Source organism: Sceloporus occidentalis, unplaced genomic scaffold (genome assembly GCF_023333645.1).
Source record: "Sceloporus occidentalis isolate IW3139 unplaced genomic scaffold, rSceOcc1.0.p SCAF_95, whole genome shotgun sequence".
NCBI classification, from domain to species: domain Eukaryota; kingdom Metazoa; phylum Chordata; class Lepidosauria; order Squamata; family Phrynosomatidae; genus Sceloporus; species Sceloporus occidentalis.
Window position 1 is genome coordinate 597,430 of NW_028317075.1, and position 24,813 is coordinate 622,242.

General features: G+C 39.7%; 1 protein-coding gene across 2 annotated transcripts; it reads left to right on the forward strand.

Annotated features, from left to right (window-relative positions):
- Positions 1–4,388: 4,388 nt before the first annotated feature.
- LOC149284291 (septin-11-like) lies at positions 4,389–23,832 on the forward strand. 2 transcript variants are annotated; one of them, XM_089496920.1, is made up of 9 exons: positions 4,389–4,503; positions 6,308–6,503; positions 12,325–12,511; positions 15,610–15,771; positions 16,117–16,213; positions 17,111–17,279; positions 18,600–18,732; positions 19,047–19,234; positions 23,808–23,832. In XM_089496920.1, the coding sequence occupies exons 2-9, from the start codon at positions 6,337–6,339 to the stop codon at positions 23,830–23,832; spliced, it is 1,128 nt and encodes a 375-aa protein (XP_089353046.1). In that variant the 5' UTR covers positions 4,389–4,503; positions 6,308–6,336. The 2 variants fall into 2 exon arrangements, with proteins under 2 accessions (XP_089353046.1, XP_089353047.1); XM_089496921.1 differs by having other exon boundaries at positions 23,811–23,832.
- Positions 23,833–24,813: the final 981 nt, after the last annotated feature.

Consider the following 24,813-nt stretch of genomic DNA (forward strand, 5'->3'; position numbering starts at 1 on the left):
CTTCTCTGTAAATTAGTCCTCAAGAAGCTTTGTTATCTGTTTTATGGAAGCACAACCTATGTCTTTACATATATACACTATATATTTTGTAAGTATTCTTAAATCTCCTGGGATTCATTATTACCGTATTTGCTCGATTATAAAACGACCCTGATTATAAGACGACCCCCCAAAATCTGAATATTAACTTAGGAAAAAAAGAAAAAGCCTGAATATAAGACGACCCTAAAGGAAAAAAGTTTTACCAGTAAATGTTAATTCATGTAAACTATTTTTTGAAATAAAAGCTATGATTGAGAAAAATATATATATTTTTTTTATTTCCTTGTATTTTCCAACCTGTCCCCCAGTTACACACATCTGCCCCCTGGCTTGCCACACCAATATGGCACTGTGGCCCATGATATGCCTTTTAACCCTCTATATGCCACTGTGCCCCATGGTATGCCTTTTGACCCCCTATGTGCCACTCTGCCTCCAGAAATGCCTTATACACCTATATCCCATTCTGGCATTTAGGGGGTTAAAATGCATATTATGGGGCAGAGTGGCATATAGGGAGGTATAAGGCATTCCAGGAGGCAGAGTGGCATTAAGGGAGTTAAAAGGCATTGTATAGAGCACTCTGCCTCCAGAAATGCCTTATACCCCTATATGCCATTCTGGCATGTAGGGGGTTAAAAGGCATATTATGGGGCAGACTGGCATATAGGGAGGTATAAGGCATTTCAGGAGGCAGAGTGCTCTATTAAATACCCCCTTAACGCCACTCTGCCTCCTGAAGTGCCTTATACCGCCCTATATGCCACTCTGCCCCATAATATGCCTTTTAACCCCCTAAGTGCCAGAGTGGCATATAGGGGTATAAGGCATTCCAGAAATGCCCTATGCCCCCATTTAACACACACGCACACACTTACCGGTGCTTCCAATTTCCTGCTGTATTGCCGGGGCAGCGGGGGTTTGTCTGCGTCCGTCGCGGATACCTTCCCCGGTGCGGGGAACTCTGATCTCTGACAGTCGGGGAAGGTATGTGCGACGGACACAGACAACCCCCGCTGCTAGCCACACCTCCTTCCGGCTGCAGCGGACGTTGTCTATGCGGATCGCGTAGACGTCAACCCGCTGCCCCGGCAATACAGCAGGAAGCACCGGTAAGTGTTTGGGGGGGGGGAGCAGGAGGATCCAGGTCCCCTGCAGCGGTGCGGGGGATCTGGATCTTAGTCTCATAGTCAGACCTCTATTTGAGGTCTGATTAGAAGACGACCCCGATTAGAAGACGAGGGGTATTTTTCCGCGTCTTCTATTCTGTGATGTCAAGTACATAACGACCTTACCGCTATATATTAAAACATTCATATATTATGTAATCCTATCTCCCATCTACATCACATATATGTAACCGAGACTAGATAAAACCAATAAAGTAAAGGTTTACTTTAAAAAAATGACTGAAAGCACAACATTCATACTAGTTATTTTTTTGTCTATAGATATAGGTGTTACTTTAATAGTGCACATGGTCAAGTGTACTTGTGTCTTACTCTTGCAAGCTGGTCTAGACCAATGTTCTTCATGTTGGGTCTCTCAGACAGTAAGCGTGTGTTTACGTCTTCCTGTTACACAGCGCCAAGAAGTGATAGGAAATACCAACCGATACTCCCTTCTGGTTTAGGAAATCTAACCTTAGCTAAGCCACAAACAATTCGTATGAAAGCGCCTCATTAGTTCTCCAGGGCTGTCTTTATACAGAAACAGAATTTGAAGGCAGATAAGAACCCATCTAGCCTGCCTGTTTTTTCCAGCATGTCTCATTTAGGACAGCCTTGCAGGTTCAACCTCCCTCACTTTGATAATTTCTACGATTGCTGGAAGTTTTTATGTACTAACCTCTCAATTAAGATTATGATCTCTTGGCCTAACAATTTTTTTCTCCTTTGGAATAAACTTCCCTCTTGTATGGGTTTTCCTTTAACCCGTCTCGCCAAGATTTGTTCGCTGGTTTCAACCTTATGCAGGAATTCTAAATTTCTATTGTTAAACCAATAAAGTAGTATGGAACGATATTGCCTTTAGCAGTGCGATAACAAATTTGCATCATAAAAAGTTTTTTGCCCAATTTTGTAAATTGGCTAGAAATAATACAATGTGGTTGGATTACTAATTGATCTGAATGGCCGAACTCCCTTTGACTATGTGACTTTTGTATGTGATGATTGTAAGTGGCTTGGCTTCCATTCACTTATATTAGTAGGGTTCAGTAGCTTGCCAGGACATTTATTCAATCACCCATAACTTAAAATATGTGACCGTGTAACATTGCTGTCCTATCTCATTGTTTTACAGGAAAAGGGTGCATGAAGTGTCTAATCGGTTTAATTAAAATTGGCCGCTGTGGCTGCTTAACAATAGCAAATTATACCACACGTCGATGGCTCTCAGTCCTGCCAAGTACAGATTAAAAATATCTGTGGGTTTGGCAGCTTGTCACTGGAAAAATAATGTTTTTTGTGTTGTAATAGGAGCTTGAAATGTAATTGTCTAGCCGCGTGCGTACCCAAAGAGCTGATTGCTTCACATGTTGTTATGTAGTTTATAGAGGAACATTGTGCCAGATGTGTATTAAAACGAGGCCAATACTGCTACACAGAGGCTGATGGGTTTCTAAATGTTTTCCTTGGTGGTCCAGAACAATTCTCCATAGTGTTTTCTACAACACAGTGTAGCCTGGCTTCCAATTCTTTCCCCAAATTTAAAAAAATATTTTATTTTTTTTTAATAACGTTTTTGTAATAAATCTTATATTTTTAAGCCTTCCACCATGCAGGGAAAATATTAAGGGAATTCACCTAAAAAAAAAACTGATTTAAAGGTACAGTCCCATTAAAATTATGTAATGTATTTGGAATTAAATTTGCCCTTAAATGGATGAATCGTTGATCACCTCCTGCAGCCGTTTTCGATGTTGCTGAATGCCTCGATATCGAGGCATTACAGCAACCCCGTTCAAGCGAAGAAAAGGACCTTTTGATGGCTTTCTAAGCTTATTTAATACTATGTCGTGCCAGGCACGTCACGGAAATACGGTCCGTTAACGACCAATGATGTGCCTGGCACATTAAATAAGCACGTCATTGCTCGTTAAGGGGTTAACCGCTGATCTACGACCACCAGACAACCCCAGAGACTTGTTGTTCCCACAGAAATCTTGTAGTGCTGCCGCCCCCCAGGGGATTCTGGGTAGGCCTGTGCAAATTAGGCTAATAGTAATCAGCTTTTTGCCTCTATATCCACTTTATACATGGACCCCTTGGAGCAAATGTACTCTGTACTGGACAGCCTTTAAACAACAAGTCTATGGCTTATGTGGTGAGTTTACATTAATGTTTAATAAGGCCTCTGCTACCCCTTTAACTTTTAAGTGGAGGGGTTTTCCCCCTTATTTTTGCCCCACCACAATTTACATTGTGTTAACTCAGCCGAGCCATGGATATCCCCAGGAAATATTTGTTATCTCATTGAGGCCCCCTATGCACTCGACCTTTTCTTTGTTAGTATCTCTCCCAGCATGAGTGAATTTGTCTTGCTAGATAAACAGGCAAATGTATGCCTTATCTGTAATCTGGTATCCTTTCTTCTGGCAGCCTGTGGATGTTCCACCAAAACATTGGATCGGTTTCTGAATAACTATGTGGAACAATGGCCAGAATGCATGACTGCACAGAAGTTATGAGGCTATCAAATGGAGATCTTCTGCACGTTGTCCTTTTGGGAGGGAGGTTGCTGAATTTTTGGATTCAGCCAGGGATTTGTAACGTCTAAAATTCTATGTGCTCAAAACTCTCAGTATGGCTGTCCTACACTGAGTTTTAGTCGACAGTGGTTTGTTTCTTAGCGTTTACTTATCTGGAAAGTTTCAATATCTAATTAGAACCAGTTCAAATTAAAAAGAAATGTACACAAAACCGGTCACGGAATGATTGTAAAGGGAGTGTGAATTAGCAAATGTATCCATAAATTAAGAAAAGCACCATAGAGCTATCCCTGAGACGGTCCCTTACATCTTAACAAAGCTACATCAAGCTGATCTTTAATTAACCTAAAAAAATTACCTCTGGTGACCCAAAATGTACTTACTTTAAGATTATCCCACAGCATCATCCCATCTTGTCCATTAAAGTTATGGCGAATGGGACCGCAAGGCAAATACTGAAATATACTCATGGGCATTTTATTGTATTTCAAATATTTTTTGTGTATACTTGAAAATAAAGTATTTGGGGGGGGGGTTGACACTTGGCTATCATACGAATTAAAACATTTTTATTTATAGGTTTTTTTTAATTTCAATTAAAGAAACACTGTGCTTTTCTGTCTTCCAGTCACCCAGTGATGATCTCCGGACATTGTCCCTGTCTGGTCATGTTGGGTTTGACAGTCTTCCCGATCAGCTGGTGAACAAATCCACCTCCCAGGGTTTCTGCTTCAACATACTCTGCGTCGGTAAGTAATTCTGTTGTTCCATTGTCTATGTGCACCGCTTGTCCGGCAGAATGAAATCCGTAAAAAGTAGTGCTCCAGTCACTTGAAGAGAGAAAAACCAGAACATGCAGTATCGTAATCCTTTTATAGGTTGCCTTTGTTGAACGCTAGTTGAGTATAAAGTAGTACATTGAAAACTCCGACCCCGTGTTGTGGAATGCGCCGGTCTCTGGTTTGACAGACCTTTCATACCCCTGTAGTTATTTGCTGAGAGTCATCTTTAGAAACCCCTCAAATCGAGATGAGGGATTTAAAGGACCTATTCAACTTACACAAAACATCCATTGCGCTTTCTTTCACTTACTTTAACAGATCTGTGATTTTATTCCTTCCTCGGAGGGTTTAATCATGTAAAACATACACACTTAACATGATTTTTCAGTTGGCTATGGCGCCAATGGCAAGTCTTTGGTGAAAATTGATACCTTTTGTATTGGGCCATCTTTAAATCATTTTAATATATTGGCTCTACAAAAGAGATCAACTTCAAGTAGAGATTCTGTTTTCTTTTGGGCCGATATGGTGATATGCATTTTTCTTTCTATGGCAACAACCTATCAGTGCAGGCTTTTGTGCCACGTGACCATTCAATAATACTAGGGATATTAGTATTACAAACGTGTTTAATTCAGCACTTTTGACATATAGTATACAGTTGCATTGTTTATATTAGCAAAATAACAAGACTTTTTATAATAAAGCAAAATTAACCAGCCAGTGACATTTATGTAGGTATTTATTCAACCAATTGATTTTAAAATGTAATTTGCCGTTTAAGGCTGCAACAGATGCTTAAATTACATCCAGTAATAAAATAATAATTATAGTCCACTTTTGTATGCCGCACCTTTTATTTAGAAATAATCTTCATAACCTTAATATAAGGGAACTCCGCTGACAACTCAGTGGGACTCGGCTTTCAAGAGGGACTTAATTTTCAAGCTGTATAACGTATATGATAATATATACGCTAGGTTCCTCCGCGCCACTCAACTTTCTAGAGCTTGCATTTGAAGGAGCACATGAAGGTAAAGTGTGTAGGCCCTAGTGTGCGTAACACATGTTTTTATGAAATGCAAAATAAATCCATAAGACATTTCATCTTGATAGATCTTGGTGTTTGTTGAGTGGTTTACTAATTTGTTTATAGTGTTTGCTATTCACATCTGGCTGACAAACTATTACGTGTTCCATCTGGAAGTGCTTCTCATCAGGAACAAGATTCCAAAGACCAAGAAGCAGATATCTCCAATCACTGGGCTAAAGGTTCAGCATTTAGTAGGGTTATTTTTCCACTTTCCACATTATGTTGAAAAGGATCACTCTGAGTTAATGTGATAGCTAGTAGCTTGCATGTGGATACCTCAAAATGTTATATATATCTTTGTACAAGGTGGCCTAAAAAGAGGAACAGGGCAACCAAGTATCCTAAAAATCCATTAAACTTAACTTTAAGCAGCTGACATGGGCTGGGAATTACTCCACGAATGGTGGACTCGCTGGCCCCACTTGTGAGTTAACCCCAACTTTAGCACAGGCTAAGTTCTTTAGAAAGTTGAACGTGTACTAAATTTGGCACCAAAGTGTTTGGTAATTAAGCCATAGCAAAAATGCATTGTGCACAACGTGTTTATTCGTTCAGATATTATATCTGTAAACGATTGTAGGCCTGAAGCTAATCAGGCTTATATGGTTTCATTGTTGGAAGCAACTGCAGCCCATGAGATGAGGTAATTAACCACCATTATGTGTTATTTATTTTCAGGTGAAACTGGCATTGGGAAGTCAACATTAATGGATACGATATTCAACACAAAGTTTGAAAGTGAACCAGTGTCTCACAGTGAACCAGGAGTGCGGTTAAAGGCTAGGAGTTACGAGCTGCAGGAGAGCAACGTGCGTCTGAAGTTAACCATAGTTGATACCGTGGGGTTTGGTGACCAAATCAATAAAGATGACAGGTACATTGTGACAAAGGGAAAATGGATCTGCCACTTTAAATGGATCTGTTGTGGGGGGGAAAAACAATGTAACAATTATGTGTACCTCATGAGAGCCGCCATCTTAGTTTACATAATTGCTGCCTGTTGCGTTACTTTTCAATATGAAGCTGGAAGCTTTGGAAAGAAGGGTGTGAAAAGAAGGGAGGATATTTATTAGCAGCAAATAAACTACAATACTAGTTTTGACCAAAATGTTGCAAACTAGTGGCATTTACCTAATTTAAAACCAAATATCTAAAAAAATGAATTGCAATAAAAACCCAAAAGTGCAATTCTTCTTTAATTATTTGCCAGGGTAACTAGCCAGCTATTAAGGGCATTTAGAACTTGTAAATAATCTATTTTCTGTAATTAGTCATTATAGTAATTTGTGCGGGGAATTTAGATGCCGACGAGAAGCAGGAAGCCAATAAAGATGTACGATACAGACTTATATGTAACTTATTCTTTTGTCTTTAGACTTTCTATGTTTAAAATTCTTTAAAAAAATACAACATTATGTTACTGTATTTCTGTAAACAGTTGAAAGCCTGGAATTAATTAGCAACCGCTATTAGTACATAATATCTACTTCCATTGGAGATATATATATATAACCTCTGCAAAAAGAGGAGCTAAAGCTTGACTTTTAATTTCCAATAACCAGATATAGGTTACATAATTATATATGATATTATTAATTTAGTATCATCTGGTCTCTAGATTTAGAACAGAATCCTGCTATCTAGACCAAAACGGTGGACAGCACTGATGTCCTATAAAATCTTTTTATATATAATAATATAATATTTTAGTACTTTTTTCACCCTTCAGTTCAGATGTGAGCTATATAATTCTGTGTACAGAGATCTGTTTCTCCGTATTGCTCCCCAAAAATGAAATATAATTGTTATATGACATAAATTGTGTAATGACACTTTACTATATTGCTGGGTGCTTCTCAGTAACGAATTGGTTAACAAATGTTCTCCGGTGAGTTTTGTTAAGCAAATAGTGTGTGTGTGTGTGTGTGTATCCACCTTCCAGTACCCAGCTGACATAACCAGGAATGACACAGAGATATTGGAAGATGTGTGCACGTAAATGAAGCGCTAGCCTTCGGTGACCTCATATCCCACCGCTGTTTCCATAAACGGGTAAAATGATAGCCCCACGTCAGTCAAAACGTGTGCTTAAATAGTGATGTCCCCGAGGAGCACACTTGCTGAAATACAGGGCCCACTAGGAAGTCTGGACAGGAAAAGGCAAATCTTTCACAGCTCTCTCGACATGACGTTTTATCATTGTTGTATATAGCTCTGCTTTTTACAAGCCCATTCAAGTGAAAGGCTTTGGTGACGGTATCAGTTTTTACATTGCCTTGCCAGGAAAATAAGTTCTATTTGAGTGTTTTTTTCCTGATTAGATACATGTTTGCACATTGCGTCATAAAGGATCAAAAGACATCCCTAATGTTTTTAGAAAGATGAACTATAGAGCAGTTTGATTCTTGAAATAGTCAACAATGCAAATATTGTAGTTCATATTTTTTTGGTTTTAACCAGACTTCTCTGGGGATAGTAACATAGTAACATAGTAACATAGTTCATAAGGTTGAAAAAAGACCAAAGTCCATCAAGTTCAACCTATATACATATTGTGTCCCTACTGTGTTGATCCAGAGGAAGGCAAAAAACCCTTATGAAGCAGATGCCAATTGCCCCATACCAGGGGGAAAATTCCTTCCCGACTCCAAATATGGCAATCAGAATAAATCCCTGGATCAACGTTCTGTCCCTATTAATCTAATATCCATAACTTGTAATATTATTGCTTTCAAGAAACACGTCCAGGCTCCTTTTGAACTCTTTTATTGAGTTTACCATCACCACTTCCTCTGGCAGAGAGTTCCATAATCTCACCGCTCTTACTGTAAAGAACCCCCGTCTGTGCTGGTGTATAGCCGTAGAGGATGTCCCCTTGTTATAGATACAGTCCTGGGTATAAATAGGTCCTGGGAGTGATCTCTGTACTGCCCCCTTATATATTTATACATAGTTATTAAGCCCCCCCCTAAACTGTCTTTTTTCCCAAACTAAATAACCCTAATTCTGATAATCTTTCTGGGTACTGTAGTCCTCCCATTCCCCTTATTACTCTGGTTGCCCGTCTTTGAACCCTCTCCAGCTCCACTATATCTTTCTTGTACACTGGTGCCCAGTACTGTACACAGTATTCCATGTGTGGTCTGACTAGTGACTTGTACAGGGGTAGAATTATTTCCTTGTCGTGGGCATCTATGCCCCTTTTGATGCACCCCATGATTTTATTTGCCTTAGCAGCAGCTGCCTGACACTGGTCGCTACAGGTAAATTTACTGTTAACTAAAACTCCTAAGTCCTTTTCCATGTCAGTCGTCCCCAGTGTTTTCCCATTTAATACATATTCCCAGCCTGGATTTTTCTTCCCCATGTGCATAACCTTACATTTATCTGTGTTGAACCTCATCTGCCACATCCCAGCCCAAGCCTCCAACCTATGCAGATCCATTTGTAATCGTGCGCTGTCCTCTATTGTGTTAACCACGTTACAGAGCTTAGTATCGTCTGCAAAGATTGATACTTTACTATGCAATCCCTCTACAAGGTCATTAATAAATATATTAAAAAGAATAGGACCCAAAACTGACCCCTGTGGTACCCCACTAGCAACAGTCACCCACTCAGAGTATGTACCATTAATAACCACCCTCTGTTTCCTATCACTGAGCCAGTTACTTACCCACATACACACATTCTCCCCCAGCCCAAGCATTCTCATTTTATGTACGAGCCTTTTATGTGGCACCGTATCAAATGCTTTGGAAAAATCAAGATATACGACATCCAGCGATTCACCCCGATCCAGTCTTGAGCTCACCTCCTCATAAAAGCTGATCAGGTTAGTTTGACAGGACCGATCCCTTGTAAACCCATGCTGATATGGAGTCATACATTTATTTTCATTGAGATACTCCAAAATAGCATCTCTTAGGAAACCCTCAAACAGTTTACACACAACAGAAGTTAAACTAACAGGCCTATAATTCCCCGGGTCACTTTTTGTCCCCTTTTTGAATATTGGCACATTTGCTATGCGCCAGTCCTGGGGAACAGACCCTGTCACTATAGAGTCCTTGAATATTAGAAATAGGGGTCTGTCTATTACATTACTTAACTCCCTTAGAACGCGGGGGTGAATGCCATCTGGACCTGGTGATTTGTCTATTTTGATTTTTTTAGGCGGCACTGCACTTCTTCCTGGGTTAGACAGGCGACATGTACTGGGGCATTTATCTCATCCTGCTGTATATTACCTGGCATTTCATTTTCCTCTGTGAATACAGCAGAGAAGAATATATTTAATAGATTAGCTTTTTCCTGATCCCCGTCTATAACTTCTCCCTCATTACTTTTTAAGGGGCCAACGCTTTCATTGTTAACCTTTTTACTATTTATATAGTTAAAGAACATTTTGGGGTTTGTTTTACTCTCTTTGGCAATGAGTCTTTCTGTCTCCAATTTTGCTGCTTTTATCTGATTTTTACATATGTTATTTTTTTCCCGATAGCTTTTTAGTGCTTCCTCACTGCCTTCCTGTTTTAGTAGCTTAAATGCCTTTTTTTTGCCATTTATTGCCCCCTTTACATTTTTATTTATCCACATTGGTTTTCTCTTGTTCCTGACTCTTTTATTCCCATACGGTATGTACCTTTCACAGTGAGAATTTAAGATATTCTTAAAAATCTCCCATTGAGCATCTGTACTCTTGTTTTTGAGGACATTTTCCCAATTTACAGTGTTAAGGGCTTCTCTTAGTTGATCAAACTTTGCCCTCCTAAAGTGCATAGTTCTTGTGGCTCCTCTAAGAGCTCCCTTATTGAAGGACAAGTTATAATGCATCATATTGTGATCACTATTTCCTAGATGTCCCCTGACCTGCACATTAGTTACTCTGTCAGGTCTGTTGGTTAATATTAAGTCCAGTAGGGCGCCCCCTCTGGTCGGGTCCTGTACCATTTGGGACAGATAATTATCCTTACTTATAGTCAGAAACCGGTTTCCTTTATGAGATTCACAGGTCTCGGTTTCCCAGTTTATGTCGGGATAGTTAAAGTCCCCCATAATAACCACCTCATTGTGATTAGCTGCCTTGTTTATTTGCTTTAATAATTGATCTTCTGCTGCTTCCATTATATTTGGTGGCTTATAGCAAACCCCGATCAGTATTTTATTATTTTTCTTTCCATATATTTCTACCCATAATGACTCCACATTATCATTTCCCTCACATATATTCTCCCGCAGTGTGGCCTTTAGGCTGGACTTTACATAAAGGCAAACTCCTCCCCCTTTTCGTTTTTTCCGATCCTTCCTGAATAGACTATACCCCTGTATGTTAACCGCCCAGTCATAGCTATCATCCAACCATGTCTCTGTTATACCCACTATGTCATAATTTTCTTCAGACATTATTAACTCCAGTTCGTCAGTTTTATTGGTCAGACTTCTGGCATTAGTAAGCATACAATTTAGAGGTGTATGGTTTTTTTCCCTATGAAGCCTATCCCTATTGACTATTCTAACCCCTCCCTCCGCTCCACCCCCAGGTACATTTATAAGCCCCAGCTTTCTATCTACACCATCTTCCCCTTCTATATTGTAGTTTCCCTCCCCCCCTTTACCTAGTTTAAACACTCCTCCACCCTTCTGGCCATCTTCTCCCCGAGCACAGCTGCACCCTCCCCATTGAGGTGCAGCCCGTCCCTAACGTAGAGCCTGTATCCGACAGAGAAGTCGGCCCAGTTCTCCATGAACCCAAACCCCTCCTTCCTACACCAGCTTCTGAGCCACTTGTTTAGCTCCCTAATCTCCCGCTGCCTCTCTGGTGTGGCACGTGGTACAGGTAATATTCCAGAAAATACTACCTTGGAGGTCCTTGCCTTAAGCTTGCTACCTAAGTCCCTGAAATCATTTTTAAGGACACTCCGCCTCCCTCTCACTTTGTCATTGGTGCCAATGTGCACCATGACTGCTGGGTCTTCTCCAGCCCCTCCCAGTAATCTGTCAACCCGATCCGCGATGTGCCGAACTCGAGCGCCAGGCAGACAACACACTGTTCGGCGATCCCGGTCTTTGTGACAGATCGCCCTGTCTGTCGCCCTAATAATTGAGTTGGGATGATACATTGAGTATTTGGGGGGGTCTCTTAAATATTGTGCCAGTTATAAAACATGCATAAAGATACAAAACATGATGCCAGACATGAGCGGAAGTCATCTTGGATAGACAAAGTGTCCCCACACCGACACCAATGTCAACGGTAAGGTTGGATTGCTTGCATTAATACTGCGATCGCCTTTATGAACAAATTGCAAACGTTTGCATGTCTTTAGAAGAATGGTGTTGTACTTATACTGTGTTTAAAGTTAATGATCTCGTTACTCGTCACTAAAGGGGAGTGGACAGAGGTTGACAGTGAGTTGTAGTTTTTATCTTCATTATGAAAAGCCAACCCCAGTGATCTGCTGCAGGAAGACTCGGTATAATAATTGATTAAAACAGTGAGATTTCTTCACACATTGAATCATACTTAATACAGGACCTCCCAACATCATCCTCTTGAGTCTTGCTGGCGATGGCCCTTCATCATGAGTTGAAACCAGATTGCCCCGTCTACTTTCCTAGCATTTCCTGTTTTAGTTATAAACCCTTCTATAAGACTTCATGAAATCATGCCTGGCTCGTGTGTTTTCTTTCAGCTACAGGCCAATTGTTGAGTACATTGATGCCCAGTTTGAAGCATACCTGCAGGAAGAGCTCAAGATCAAGAGATCACTCTTCAACTACCATGACACAAGGATTCACGCCTGCCTTTATTTCATCGCCCCCACGGGGCATTCACTTAAGTCTCTTGACCTGGTCACCATGAAGAAGCTTGACAGTAAGGTACATGCTGATTTCTTCCCATCATATTTATCTGTGCATCATGGTCACATTTTTCTTCTTCTTATCTATATGTAAATTCTTATGTTATGGCAAACCGTACATAATGACAACAGTATTTCTTACATACCGTTACAGAAATTTGATGTCAAGCTAATTGGCAGGTCAGGGAGGTCTTGTTCCTGAATACTAGTTTTATTGTTAAGTAACTAAAAGTATAGTTCTCCTTCACATAAAGGCTGCACAGATTTAGACAGTGATTAACTTTCGTGATGTACCTAAAACATAAGATTAGTGGTGTATTTATGGGAGTCACTGGCGTTACTGACACAGGGCAACACCGCCAGCCAACCCCACGAATATGTCAAGGAGGGTCTTTTTCTTGCACATTCTGCCATATCCCAGTGCAGCCCCCCGAAGAAGGGCACGTTATAATAAGGTGGTTTCGCCATTCAACCACAGACCTCTATGGTGTAAATGGGCTGCATACAAAGAAGATCTCTGGCCTCCATGATCTGCCAATTAATTAGCAGGATGGAACCCTGATCACCCAGCAGGGCAGTGTTACCCCAGTAACCTTCCACTGGGACTACTGGTTATTATGGTAACACTGTGGGAATTTTAGACTTTTAATGTTACTATAGAATCTATTAAAATGTTGCCACACAATTCTGGGAGTGGTGCCAAGTGCATATTAACAAATTTGAAGCACTTGTTCAATAGTTATACATTTGTAAATCTTTTTTATTGTTACATATTTAAGCGATATTTGTTATCAGTTGCAGAAGATAGTCTGATTGGCTTCCAAAATCTGTAAAGGCTTTAAGGCACAACTGTTTTGGTACATTCTTACCTTTGTGTCTTCCTGGCATATGTCCAGCCGCAAACTTTGTTTCCTCGTCGGTTTTGGTAATATTGTTTCGTTTTAGTATAATTTAGTATCCCAAATCTTCCGCTGTTTAATGCGGAAAATGATTTGGGTGCCAAGATATTTCTGTGCATTTCTTTGGAGGAGCCAGGCTACGTCTTCAGGGAAATCATCAATTTCCTGACTTCAGTGTAAACATAACTTTGAAAAGGAGCATCATATTCAGCTTCCACCAAAAGTCACACAGAATAGGAAGCCCCAGCGCTGTTAAAACAAAGGTCAGCCGTATTGGCAGAAGGCGTGGATAGGACATGGTTTAAAAAGGGCCTCAATTAATGGATAAATTATCTTTTCTTGGTATTTACCTAGCACTTCTTACAGTGCATACATTCAAAGGGTATGGCAAGACTAGGACAAACTAAGACGAACCGATACATTAGGTAAATTAAGGGAATGCAACCATGCAAAAATGGGTCTGTTTTCTGAATACCAGATGGGGTAACCAACAGACTGCTTAAATCTTAATAGAATTAAAGTCGCTATTTAAATTAGCTTTTTTTTATTATTTTATGTTGAATATTATCGTTGTTATATGCAGTGTGTGTATGTCTATATAACATATATATATATATATATATATATATATATATATATGTGTGTGTGTGTGTGTGTAATGTATAGATGAATACATACAATTTTGTGGGTTTTTTTGCTGTTTAATGTGATAGTTCAACTCATAGTCAAGGGCCCTTTCTGATCTGGTTTGTTTTATTGCAAATATTGAACAATGTAGACTATAAAATGTTTGCTTACAAAGCAGTTCCGAAGCATTGTTTTAAACACCCCTAAATATATGTCTTATATAAATGAATATGCTTGCGTGAGAGACTTGCGTGGCAGAGCAGCCAATCTCAATGTTTGAACTGGGGCAAAGAGTCCTACACATGCCTCAAAAGATAAGTGCCTATTTCCTGACAGTGTGAATTGAAATAATTGCATTCTTATCCCCTGGTGAAATAGCACCATCTAGTGGACACTCACATGGTTACACATGCACTCGTTTACATCTCGCAGCATGGATTCTCATTGAATCAATTTACAAAGGGCTGCCAGAACGGAGCTCCACAAATCCGCACATCACAAGGCTTTCTCTCTGCAGACTACTGGAGCTAATTGCCGTCCGACTCTATTCCTGCAAATATAGCGGATATGGGTCACAAGACTTATTTTTTTATGGCTTGCAGCCTGCGTGAGCAGCCCATGTGGTTTGCTGTGTTACATCACAGGCATATGATTTAAAGAGATCGGCAGGCAACCTAGCGGGGGGAAACAAGACGCACAACATTTAAAATGTTTTGAAAAAAAGATTGCTGTATAGATCTTGTTATAAATACCAAAATATAAAGCCAATAAGGGCGTTTTATGGAGCATGGCAGCATTCTATACTATACTGGTTTCCTTATGTAGCACAAAACACTTCAATGTACTCCAGACTCGCCTATTCCCATCCTACTTGGGTTTCTGCCAAAGACACACTTAATAGACAGATCCCCATTGCACGGGACATTAAATTGGGTTATTATTCAGGGAGTTGCATATCTTAATAATTACTGTCACCGGGAATGATGATCCCTGAAAAACTTGTTTCCGGCATGTGAAGATGAATGACGTCATACATTTCCTGTGTGTTTTTTGTATTGTGTCAGCTGATGATTTATTGTTTTTTGTAAAAATCAAAGACCAACATCCACTCTCTGGCGTGGCCTTCCTTTTTACTGTTAACCCCCCGCGTTCCAGAGTGATCAAGCCATAAATAACACACGGACAATATGATTAAAATATAAAAAAAAAATGTTAGGAATTTCCTTTAGCAACGCGTTTACAAATTTGAAGACGTAGAACTGTGTGAACTATAAATATTTCCTACTACTTATGTTTCCAAATCGGTGAGACTCTCCCATCTTTGTTCATGTTGCATGAGTCTCTCCAGATATCTGGACATCGTTGCTAAGTTCTGAGGCCATCGTTGGGAGGATTATGGAGAAGAACCGACCCGTAACATTAGATCTATTTCTTCTGTAATACCAAAATCAGTTTTAATGCTAGAAACAGGCTAATCTCTATGGACACGGATAGCAGTGCCGTGACATTATTTATTTCACATACATTTACTATGATGTCTTGCCAGCCTCGTGTGTGTATATATATATATATATTCTTCTTCTACTTGTAGGTGAACATCATTCCAATCATCGCAAAAGCAGACACGATAGCCAAAAACGAGCTGCACAAGTTCAAAAGCAAAATAATGAGCGAGCTTGTCAGCAACGGAGTGCAGATCTACCAGTTCCCTACAGACGAGGAGACTGTCGCGGAGATCAATGCAACAATGAGCGTAAGTGAAATCATGGATTTTAGGGATCTGAGCAGATTTTGCTGGAAGAGCGGGTGTGTGTGTGGAGAATGAAAAGTAAAGCATCTACTTTCGATTTTGGGAAGAAAGATTTCCTACTCATAGATTTAACGTGATTCTGAAGACCCAGAAAATGTCCAGAATTATCTAAAAGTGTTGGTTACTACATACAAGATATAATTCTATCATATATTTAATTTGGACCACTGACTTTTTTTGGGAAATTGCCCATATGCAACTTTACATTGGCTTCCTCTATTTCCCACGATATTGCTTTAGTACAAATAAAAAGAGAAAGTAAGTCTCTTACCTCTTTGTTCCTTGCAGGTTCACCTTCCGTTTGCTGTTGTTGGCAGCACAGAAGAAGTAAAAATTGGCAACAAGATGGCTAAAGCCAGACAGTATCCCTGGGGTATTGTGCAAGGTATGTTACTGACTTCTCATTTTGCATCATATGTTTTAATTACCTCGTATTTCATTTTACCCGTGGAAGCACTGCCAAATTCACTGATACCCCTGTGCCCAGATAACGGTATTATTTCTGATCAAAAGACAAGGAAAACTTTAGGGCCAGAGTATGGACTCTAGATCCTTTTAAATTTTACTGGCGTCACATACGCATTTGACCACCACCACCACCACCACCCCCTGGCTATTAGCCATGCCGGAGATGCGTTCAACCATACACACCTCTTGCCATGTAATATACACCAGTCGGCTGGAGCTCTGGCTCTGCAGATGGTGGGAGATATATCAAGACCCCCCCCATGTGCATGTGCATATAGCGATCCAATTTAATACAACGGGAGAGGTTTTCTGCCACTGATTGGCTGCTTCAAGTGAAATGTTGGACCATAGAAAGTATGCTTTGATTGTTTAAGGTCTCCTTTGGAAACTGGAGTGTCCTTTTAATGACAAAAGTGACTACGTTGAGTAAGAGGAGCCCTTAAACTGTTGTTGCACCAAAACATCAAGTATCCTTGGGGTTTTGCTCCATCAGCAACTAAAGAGAGACAGTTGCCCTGGTTAAAAGTTATTAGCATCCCCACTATCCACAAATAACACTCAAGTTAATAAAGTACACCCCAGCCCTCTTGTAGCATGCGGTCTCCTTGACATAGGGGCAGTTGCTGAGGAGAGCAGATCCACAATCTCATTGAGGACAAGTAATTCATAATCAAAGGAATAAAACCGTACAAAGCCAAATGTAAAAATTGTACAGCCACGGCTCATTGCACCATTAAAATTGTTTTCAAACAAGACTTGTTGTTGTGTGGCTTTGAAAGAACTTTGTAACAGCCTGGGGTAATTGCTTTCACAGTTGAAAATGAAAACCACTGTGACTTTGTGAAGCTCCGAGAAATGCTGATCAGGGTAAACATGGAGGATCTGAGAGAGCAAACTCATGCTCGCCACTACGAATTATACCGACGCTGCAAGCTGGAAGAAATGGGGTTCAAGGACACCGACCCAGACAGCAAGCCATTCAGGTATGTGCCGTACTTGCCTTTATGTATGCTAAAGTTACTGAAGAAACCATCGTAACCCCACATAAAGAAGTAAGGTACTGTAAAATGTGTGGCAGTTTTTGCAGTTGAAGACCTTCCCACCACTCTAGGTTTAGGCATTCTGTCCTTGGGATGAGAACAAGGTTCCTCTTGCCAACCTCTGTATTCATGACATATTTTGGTCCCTGCCCAAACATAAATAGTATGACGAGCAATTTCCACCCCACCCCACGCCCCCATTTTGCTCAGGCATCATGGCTATGTCGGAGACATTTGCGCCAAGCTGACCTTTTTTGAGGGTACTTGTCCTAATCCAGTACTAAAATATTAACAGTAGAAATGTTGATAGATTTTACACACCCCCCTCCCCCGTAGACACATAATGCAAATAAATGTGTGATGAAACGGCGACTACATTATTTCCTGTGTGCGCGCCCAGACCAAAGCTACAGCATTGTTTATGTTTTGGTTTCTTTAACCACAGCAGTATTCCGATAGCTCAAGTATTTCAACAATCTCTGGGACTTCCTGCTTTCGTGGGGCCTTTTGTGACCATAAAAGGCTACGGCGGGATACGCAGTCCTTGCGTGTTTTCTTCCCGTATAGCTTTCTGGGAGAATGAACGGACGCTTTTCATGTAGGCCACCCTCTAGAGCAGATTCTGTCTAAACGCATATGCCTTCAAACATTTTATTCCTAAATCTTGATTGCAATGTTTACCAATGAGGCTGGTGGCCTATGAGACGTTTTATACTTCTAAGGAAGAGTTTGTGTTTCAGCTTAGACTTAACTATACATTATAAGCTTCTGCTACAGGGACAGTTTGGCTAACCATCCATAATGTATTGTTAAATGATTGAGATTTCTCACAAATTGAATGTATATGTATTATCAGGGTTGGCTCAGCTCTTCACATAGGACAAACTTAGTGTTGGCCCTCCATTAACAATGGAAAGGTTAAATGAGAGAGTTGAAGCCACAACTCTCCTGCCAAGTCTGTCCTTAGTGAATAGACCCCCTAAAGGAAAGAGACATTTTAATTAGATTATGCTGCATATAGCATAAATTCTATGGAGTAGAGAATTCTGTGTAAATTCCTGCCATTCTATGGGACATTGTATTTTACTGTCTGGTGTAACTTGTTGGAGAGTATTCTCTGATGTCAGGTATTACCAACGGAGACTTATTTTCTGAATAGCTGGCTTAATTGTCAGTTGTTACTTAGACTACAGTCTTCGGAGTTCATAGAGGAATCAGTCCAATGAAAGGAAGACACCATAATATAAACCTTCTTCTTAACAGTCTTCAGGAAACCTATGAGGCCAAAAGGAACGAATTCCTTGGCGAACTCCAGAAGAAGGAGGAAGAAATGAGACAAATGTTTGTGATGAGAGTAAAAGAGAAAGAATCAGAACTTAAAGAAGCCGAAAAGGAGGTAAGTATTTGGCCATGGTTAGTGGGGTTCCACTCAAGGGGTCACTCTTTGTTTTAAAATAAAATATAAAATAAACAGAACAGAAAACATCAGTAGAACATTGTTGGTGGAGTGGACTATAAAGCTTTGTTAGATAATACTATATTGTTTAGACTTGGGTTCAAAACTGGATCTTAAATTGGCTGATGAACCAAGTAGCTTAAACCAGAATGTAACTGGGCTTTTTGTACATGAAACTATATACTTTGACTAAACATTTTTTTTCAGCCACTCAACTTGATGCTTTATTGTAAAATAGAATACTCTTTTTTTAGCTCCATGAGAAATTTGACCTCCTCAAGAGAACTCACCAGGAAGAGAGAAAGAAGCTGGAAGACAAAAAGAAGGAGATAGAGGATGAAGTGAGCATGTTTCAGAAGAAAAAAGCAGCCACACAACTTCTTCAGTCTCAGGCCCAACAAGCTGGTTCTCAGCAAACCAAGAAAGACAAGGACAAGAAAAAGTAAGCAGCCTGTAGTTTTCTCTGGATAATTTCCACAATAGGTGACACTGCCCTGCCTTTTATTTTTTCTAAAAAAAGAAAAAATGGTTCTGCACTCAACTCTAGTTGAGCTAGTAGGAATTATTTTTTTGTAAGGCTGTTATTTTTGTTGTGGGAGTACAAGATCCTGAACTGTCTCAAGGGATAGGCTAATATACCAAAGTATTCTGAAAACCAGGGTTTGTAATATATAAAAAGCATTTATACTAATGTCATTAAACCAGCGTTTAAATAACCTGTATGCCATATTTGAGGCTGGATGCTGTATCTCTGAGCGGTCCAACTGTATATCTACAAACAATTTGGCCTTCCTTCTACCTGCCTGACATCATCTAGGTTCAGTATCTATTATTCTTTCCGAAGACTCCGTAGAGTAGGAAATAAAAGAACCTTGTCCTTCCCCAGTGATTCCTAGCTTTACCGATAACCCAAGGCTGTCAAACGTAACTCATTTAGCCTAGGTGGGTCCTACAGCAATATCATCTATCCTGGCCCCCAGTACCTTATTGTATTAGTGTTCTTACTATGTATTAGTAGTAGTGAGTGTCTCTAGCACATCACTTTCGTACAGCCTCATCTATTTTAGGAAAAAAATGATTATGTGCATTTCAAAAGGCACTCCTTCATTTCGCATTCACTATTGAATAGTATACATGTTGTTATTTTTCCATATAAAGGGTTCCCTTCAGCATTCCATCTTTGTATAGCCATATTCAGTGGTGGCAATTTTTGAATGTTATTGGCAACCAAGCAGGCGCAAAAGCATTGTAAATCCCTGGGATGCCATCGGTTTCCAAGTACTGTTACAGTTAGTCCTTTCATTATGTGCCGGATCAGCAAGGCTCTTCTGCGTGTGGAAACATGTGCGGAAGCAAGGACAGGCGGAGAGCCCCCCGCTCCGTCCAGCACCTGTTCTACATATGCTTGGCTAACCACAGATGCACATATTTGTCCATATAAAAAAAGCATCTAATCGTCACTGTACCGCTAGAAATGCATTTCAAGGCTGAACCTCCCTTTGGGTTGTGAATACCAGTGAAATAAAACAGTGTCCCAGTAAGAGGTTTTAATATGCGCATCTTAATTATTAAGGTACTTTTTCAAGAAATCTAATGATTTAAGTACGCGTTATGCAGGTTCAACCAAGCAGGGTAAGCCCGCTAGGGTTATCATTCATAATTCATAGTTGAACGAGATGAAACTTCAAAGCTTCTGCAAACTCCCTCTTCAGTGAATGAATAACAGCGGCGCCGCTTATCAGATATTATCAAAATATATAAAATAAATATTCTATATTGCTTTTTCTCATTTACATTTGACAAGCAGCCAATTACTATTTCAATCTGGTATACCAATTTAAAAAAAAAATATTGTTAGAGAATAAGTCCCCATTCGATATGCGACTGTCCCACTTTAATGCATGCAGACCTTCAAAGTTATGTTTTGAAAGCACTTGTCAAACATACCCACCTTCCTATCGAGAGCAGTCATAGGTGTTATATGACTAGGTCCTCGTTGCAGTGGATAAGGAGGTTTCACCAGCTTTACATTCTGTTATAGGCCACTCTTTGATAACAAAAAAAAGTCAGAAGTATGTCTTCCGTGCTCCTTAACAATGTGATAGAATCCTTTCGCAAACAGCCGAGTGGAAGCTCGAAGAATTCCTTCTACTAACGGTGTTTTTAACGTGTTTTGCCTCCACCTGTGGTCAGTGTCTGCAACAGGTTTAAGTGTCAAGCTCTGAAACTCCAAACTGGTTCTTCTAGAACATTAGTGCATTCAAGTCAAATGATTTACCATATTAATTAGTACTAATTAATACTAGATACCTCTATATCATCATTTTAGATCAAAGTTGAATTGAAGAATATCAGAATGTATGGTGATACTTATCTCTATGAGCCTGACACATAGACAGTAGGCAGTACAGACTGCATTGCTTTCATATGTATATTTATTGTGTTTTTTGTCTCTTACAGTAAGTTTTGGTCAGTGATGACTTTTGCATGGCCTGGAGCAATGTTGCTTAGTTTTCTGATAATATATATATACATATATATTTTTCCATTTTGCCGTTTTCCATTTCTAATGTTGGTGTTCTATGCGTGTTTTTTTTTGTTTGTTTTGTGTTTTGTTTTTTTTCATGTGTGTTTGTATTGTGTCTTTGTGTTTTCTTTTAACTTGCAGTGCGAGCTTCACATAGTCTGGCGAGCCGCGGATGTTCCAGCATTCACCTGCTTTTTGCAGTAATGTGCCCCTGCCATTTTGTGTTCCACGACACAGATCACTAATCGCTCACTTACCGCGTCATGTTTGGAAAAACAACTGCGTGCAATCTGACTTTTTTGTTGCCGGAAAGCGAATGTTGCCTGGCCTAGCCTGCTACGAATGGCAGAAATGTGCCTTTTTTTTTTTTTCCAATTCTGATTACTTTTCTGTTGGCTGATGCTACTCTTGTATTTCTGGATCACACCTACATTTGTTCATGTTTGGGTTTTTACAAATACGGGGATTATCTGTTCTGTTGCTGAACTGTCCACATGATTCTCAACAAGACTTTGGCCAACCAAAGAGCAGATGAGAGCTAGCTGAGGATCATGAAATATTACATTCAACAACAGTTTTTTATAATTATAGGGTTGCTGAACACATGTATGTGATTCATACTGTACTCTTCCAAAAAAAAAAAAATGTAATAAACATTGTCAGACTAATGCCTATCGCACATGCTTTTCCAGTGTATTTAAGAGTTGCAAACTCTTGAATTCAGTCATTGATGGGACCAAATTCATGGCGCTGTCAAGGCACTAACTTAAGCTTGCAGTTGCAATTGAGTCTGCATCGGCCTAAATTGGGATACTTTCCGAAACTGGGTTATGTCAGCCTTATCTTAATTTTGACGCAAAATGTTTTGGAACGCCAGGGAACCATTCCAATAAAAATTGCACTGGCCATATGCCGAGACGCTTTGACATCTGCACAATGGGAAAGGCAAATGTTAATTGGTAAGCTTTTTTTTTTTTTTATCATTTTGGCAGGTCAGATCATTTTTGATCCGAGTTATAGCTCTTCAACGTTTTTAGGGTTTATTAACTACAAAAACATTCTAGGTTTGGGTAAGGCAACAGGCTTCAAAGGCAACATGGAACCTTCCATTACTGTAAGTGTCACGGTGTTAATAACCGTCTCTTGAGCAGTACTCACTCTTGAACATTACTACCAAGAACAGGTGATCTGTGAGTGTATGTGAAGGAGCTTCTCGATTTTATCCATTGCTGTTCTTTTCAAGTGTTCAAGTAAGCTCTTGATATTGACATCCCAAGCATATTTTTTTCCCCTCTTTCAATGGCATACATGGTAAAAAAAACTGACGTAACTCTTGTTTTTATATATTTTTTTTTATGCCCATCCTTACTGGACAGCGCCTTTCCTTTTCTGATACACTCCAAGAAGCGGCGACCCACTTTTACCTTTTGACTTCTGGAATTCTTTCCTTCCTGATGCTGTATTTCCTGCTCCCCTCCGCTCATAGCTAGGTAGCTTTTCTCTTCTATCTATTTTCCTTTCTGCAGCTCGCCAGAGACCCTCATCACTTAAACTACCTTCACATCCCACTGTGCCTGCAGCTGCACCCACACCTTGGAAGCAAACGTGCCTGAATGCATCTGAATTGCACCCTGTATGCTTGGTTTTGCTTTGACCTAAAGGCGTTCTTTCTTTTTAGTTTTCACTGCCTAAACATGGCTCTGGGTGGAGGAGAATAGACATTTTTGAGAACTAAACAAGAAAAAAGAAAGCTAGTATTGAGGAGTCCCAGATGGTGAAACCAGTTTCTTTACCATGGGTTACATTTGTTCTCTCATTCCGCTTCCGCCGGTATGCTTGCCCTGGTTCCGTCTGTTAATGTGGTACGTCCATTCTTTTTATAGCTGCGTGTACGTTTCAGAATTCGTACTTCTGCTACTAGAAATTTGTCACATGATCAAATCTGTTTTGAAATTATATACATAATATAATAGGTTTTGCATTTTCAAACCCACCAGTTGTTCAATTAGGGACTTTGTACTTCTATAACGTCTTGGTAGCACTTCTGTCTTTATAGGTTTATAATGGTAAATAAACATTATTTTGTGACCAAGTGGTTGCACCGTTACACAAATGACAATTGGGGCTATGTTTTGTATAGAAAATATTCTATTGCAAAGTGTAGTGGTTTTACAACCACGGAAACTATTCTTCAATCGGCAGCAACATCCCATCGGCTGCTATGCTAATAAGTAATTTTGGCAGTCTTTGGCCCAGAGTCACTTTTTTATATATATATTTTTTTCATACTTTTTAGCAAACACGCATTTTATTTTAGCAATAAATAGGATTTGGTATATACCGCACCCAACTATTCATCATTTGACAAATTTGAGCTATGTGACTTAATTGTATTCAATCTAACTCCGAACGCTACCCCTGGGCCATGTTTAGCATGACACTGCTGCACCTGTATGTCTTTCTTTCTGTATCTATACTTTTTTCACAGTAGTCCTTGGCTGTGCACAGAATAGGTGGCTTCCTTTCCAATGCGTTTGGATGTGCTTTCCCTCCTCTGCATGTGAGTATAATAAACGCCACAAGTTAATGACTGCACTGATAGATGTGCATAAACATTCTGCAAGCACTCATCATTTTATCAGCGATGAAATTCTTTCTGGAGATCAGAGAAGCCTTCGGGTTTGAACTTTGTGGTACAGCTTTGAGTTAGGGGGATTGCATATCTGTTATTCTAATATACTTTCAAATGAGTTGAGTTAAAGAAAATCACACTGAGCACAGATACAAAGGAGGAGTACGATGGGGATATGTGTAAGTGGCTTTGAAATATACTGAATATAACACATGATATTTTTTGCTCCATCCATGTTGGACTTTACCCCCCCATTGCCTGCAGCTGATAAGTTTCATCCATCATAGCATTTTGGTATGCTTTTACCGATACGGAACATCCTGCAGCGCGATTGTCGGCCCAGCAATGGGACTTTAAAGCCCAGATGTTGCCGACAGACATTTAACAATCCTTTAAGCGTTAAAAGCTGGATTCATTACTTGCCATCATTAATCAACTAACGTGCAATCAACTTGCTGCGATGCCATCATTGTCCTGGCACAAACATCCCCAGCTCAGCTGCTTTTGTCATTAGTCATCCATCTTTTCCCAGTAGCTTTGGACCAAAGTCATGAGTCGTCACATTTGTTCATGGCCAAGCGCAGTTCGTTCTGTTCGTTGTGTCTCATCTTTCATTCAACGTGTATGCCATGTGGAAAGCATGTGGATACAGTTTAACTGCAAATTGCTGGTTTTTTTTTAATGTAATTGTTTAATTTTCTTTTTGTTTTTGAACATAAAGCTGTGAACAGCACTAGGAATAATGTTATATATTTTTTTTTCTATATATAAATATATATAATATACCATTTGCCTTAAATTGTAGCTTTAGAAATTTAAATACCAGTGTTTTAAAAAAAAAAATACCTAGTATGTTTCATTT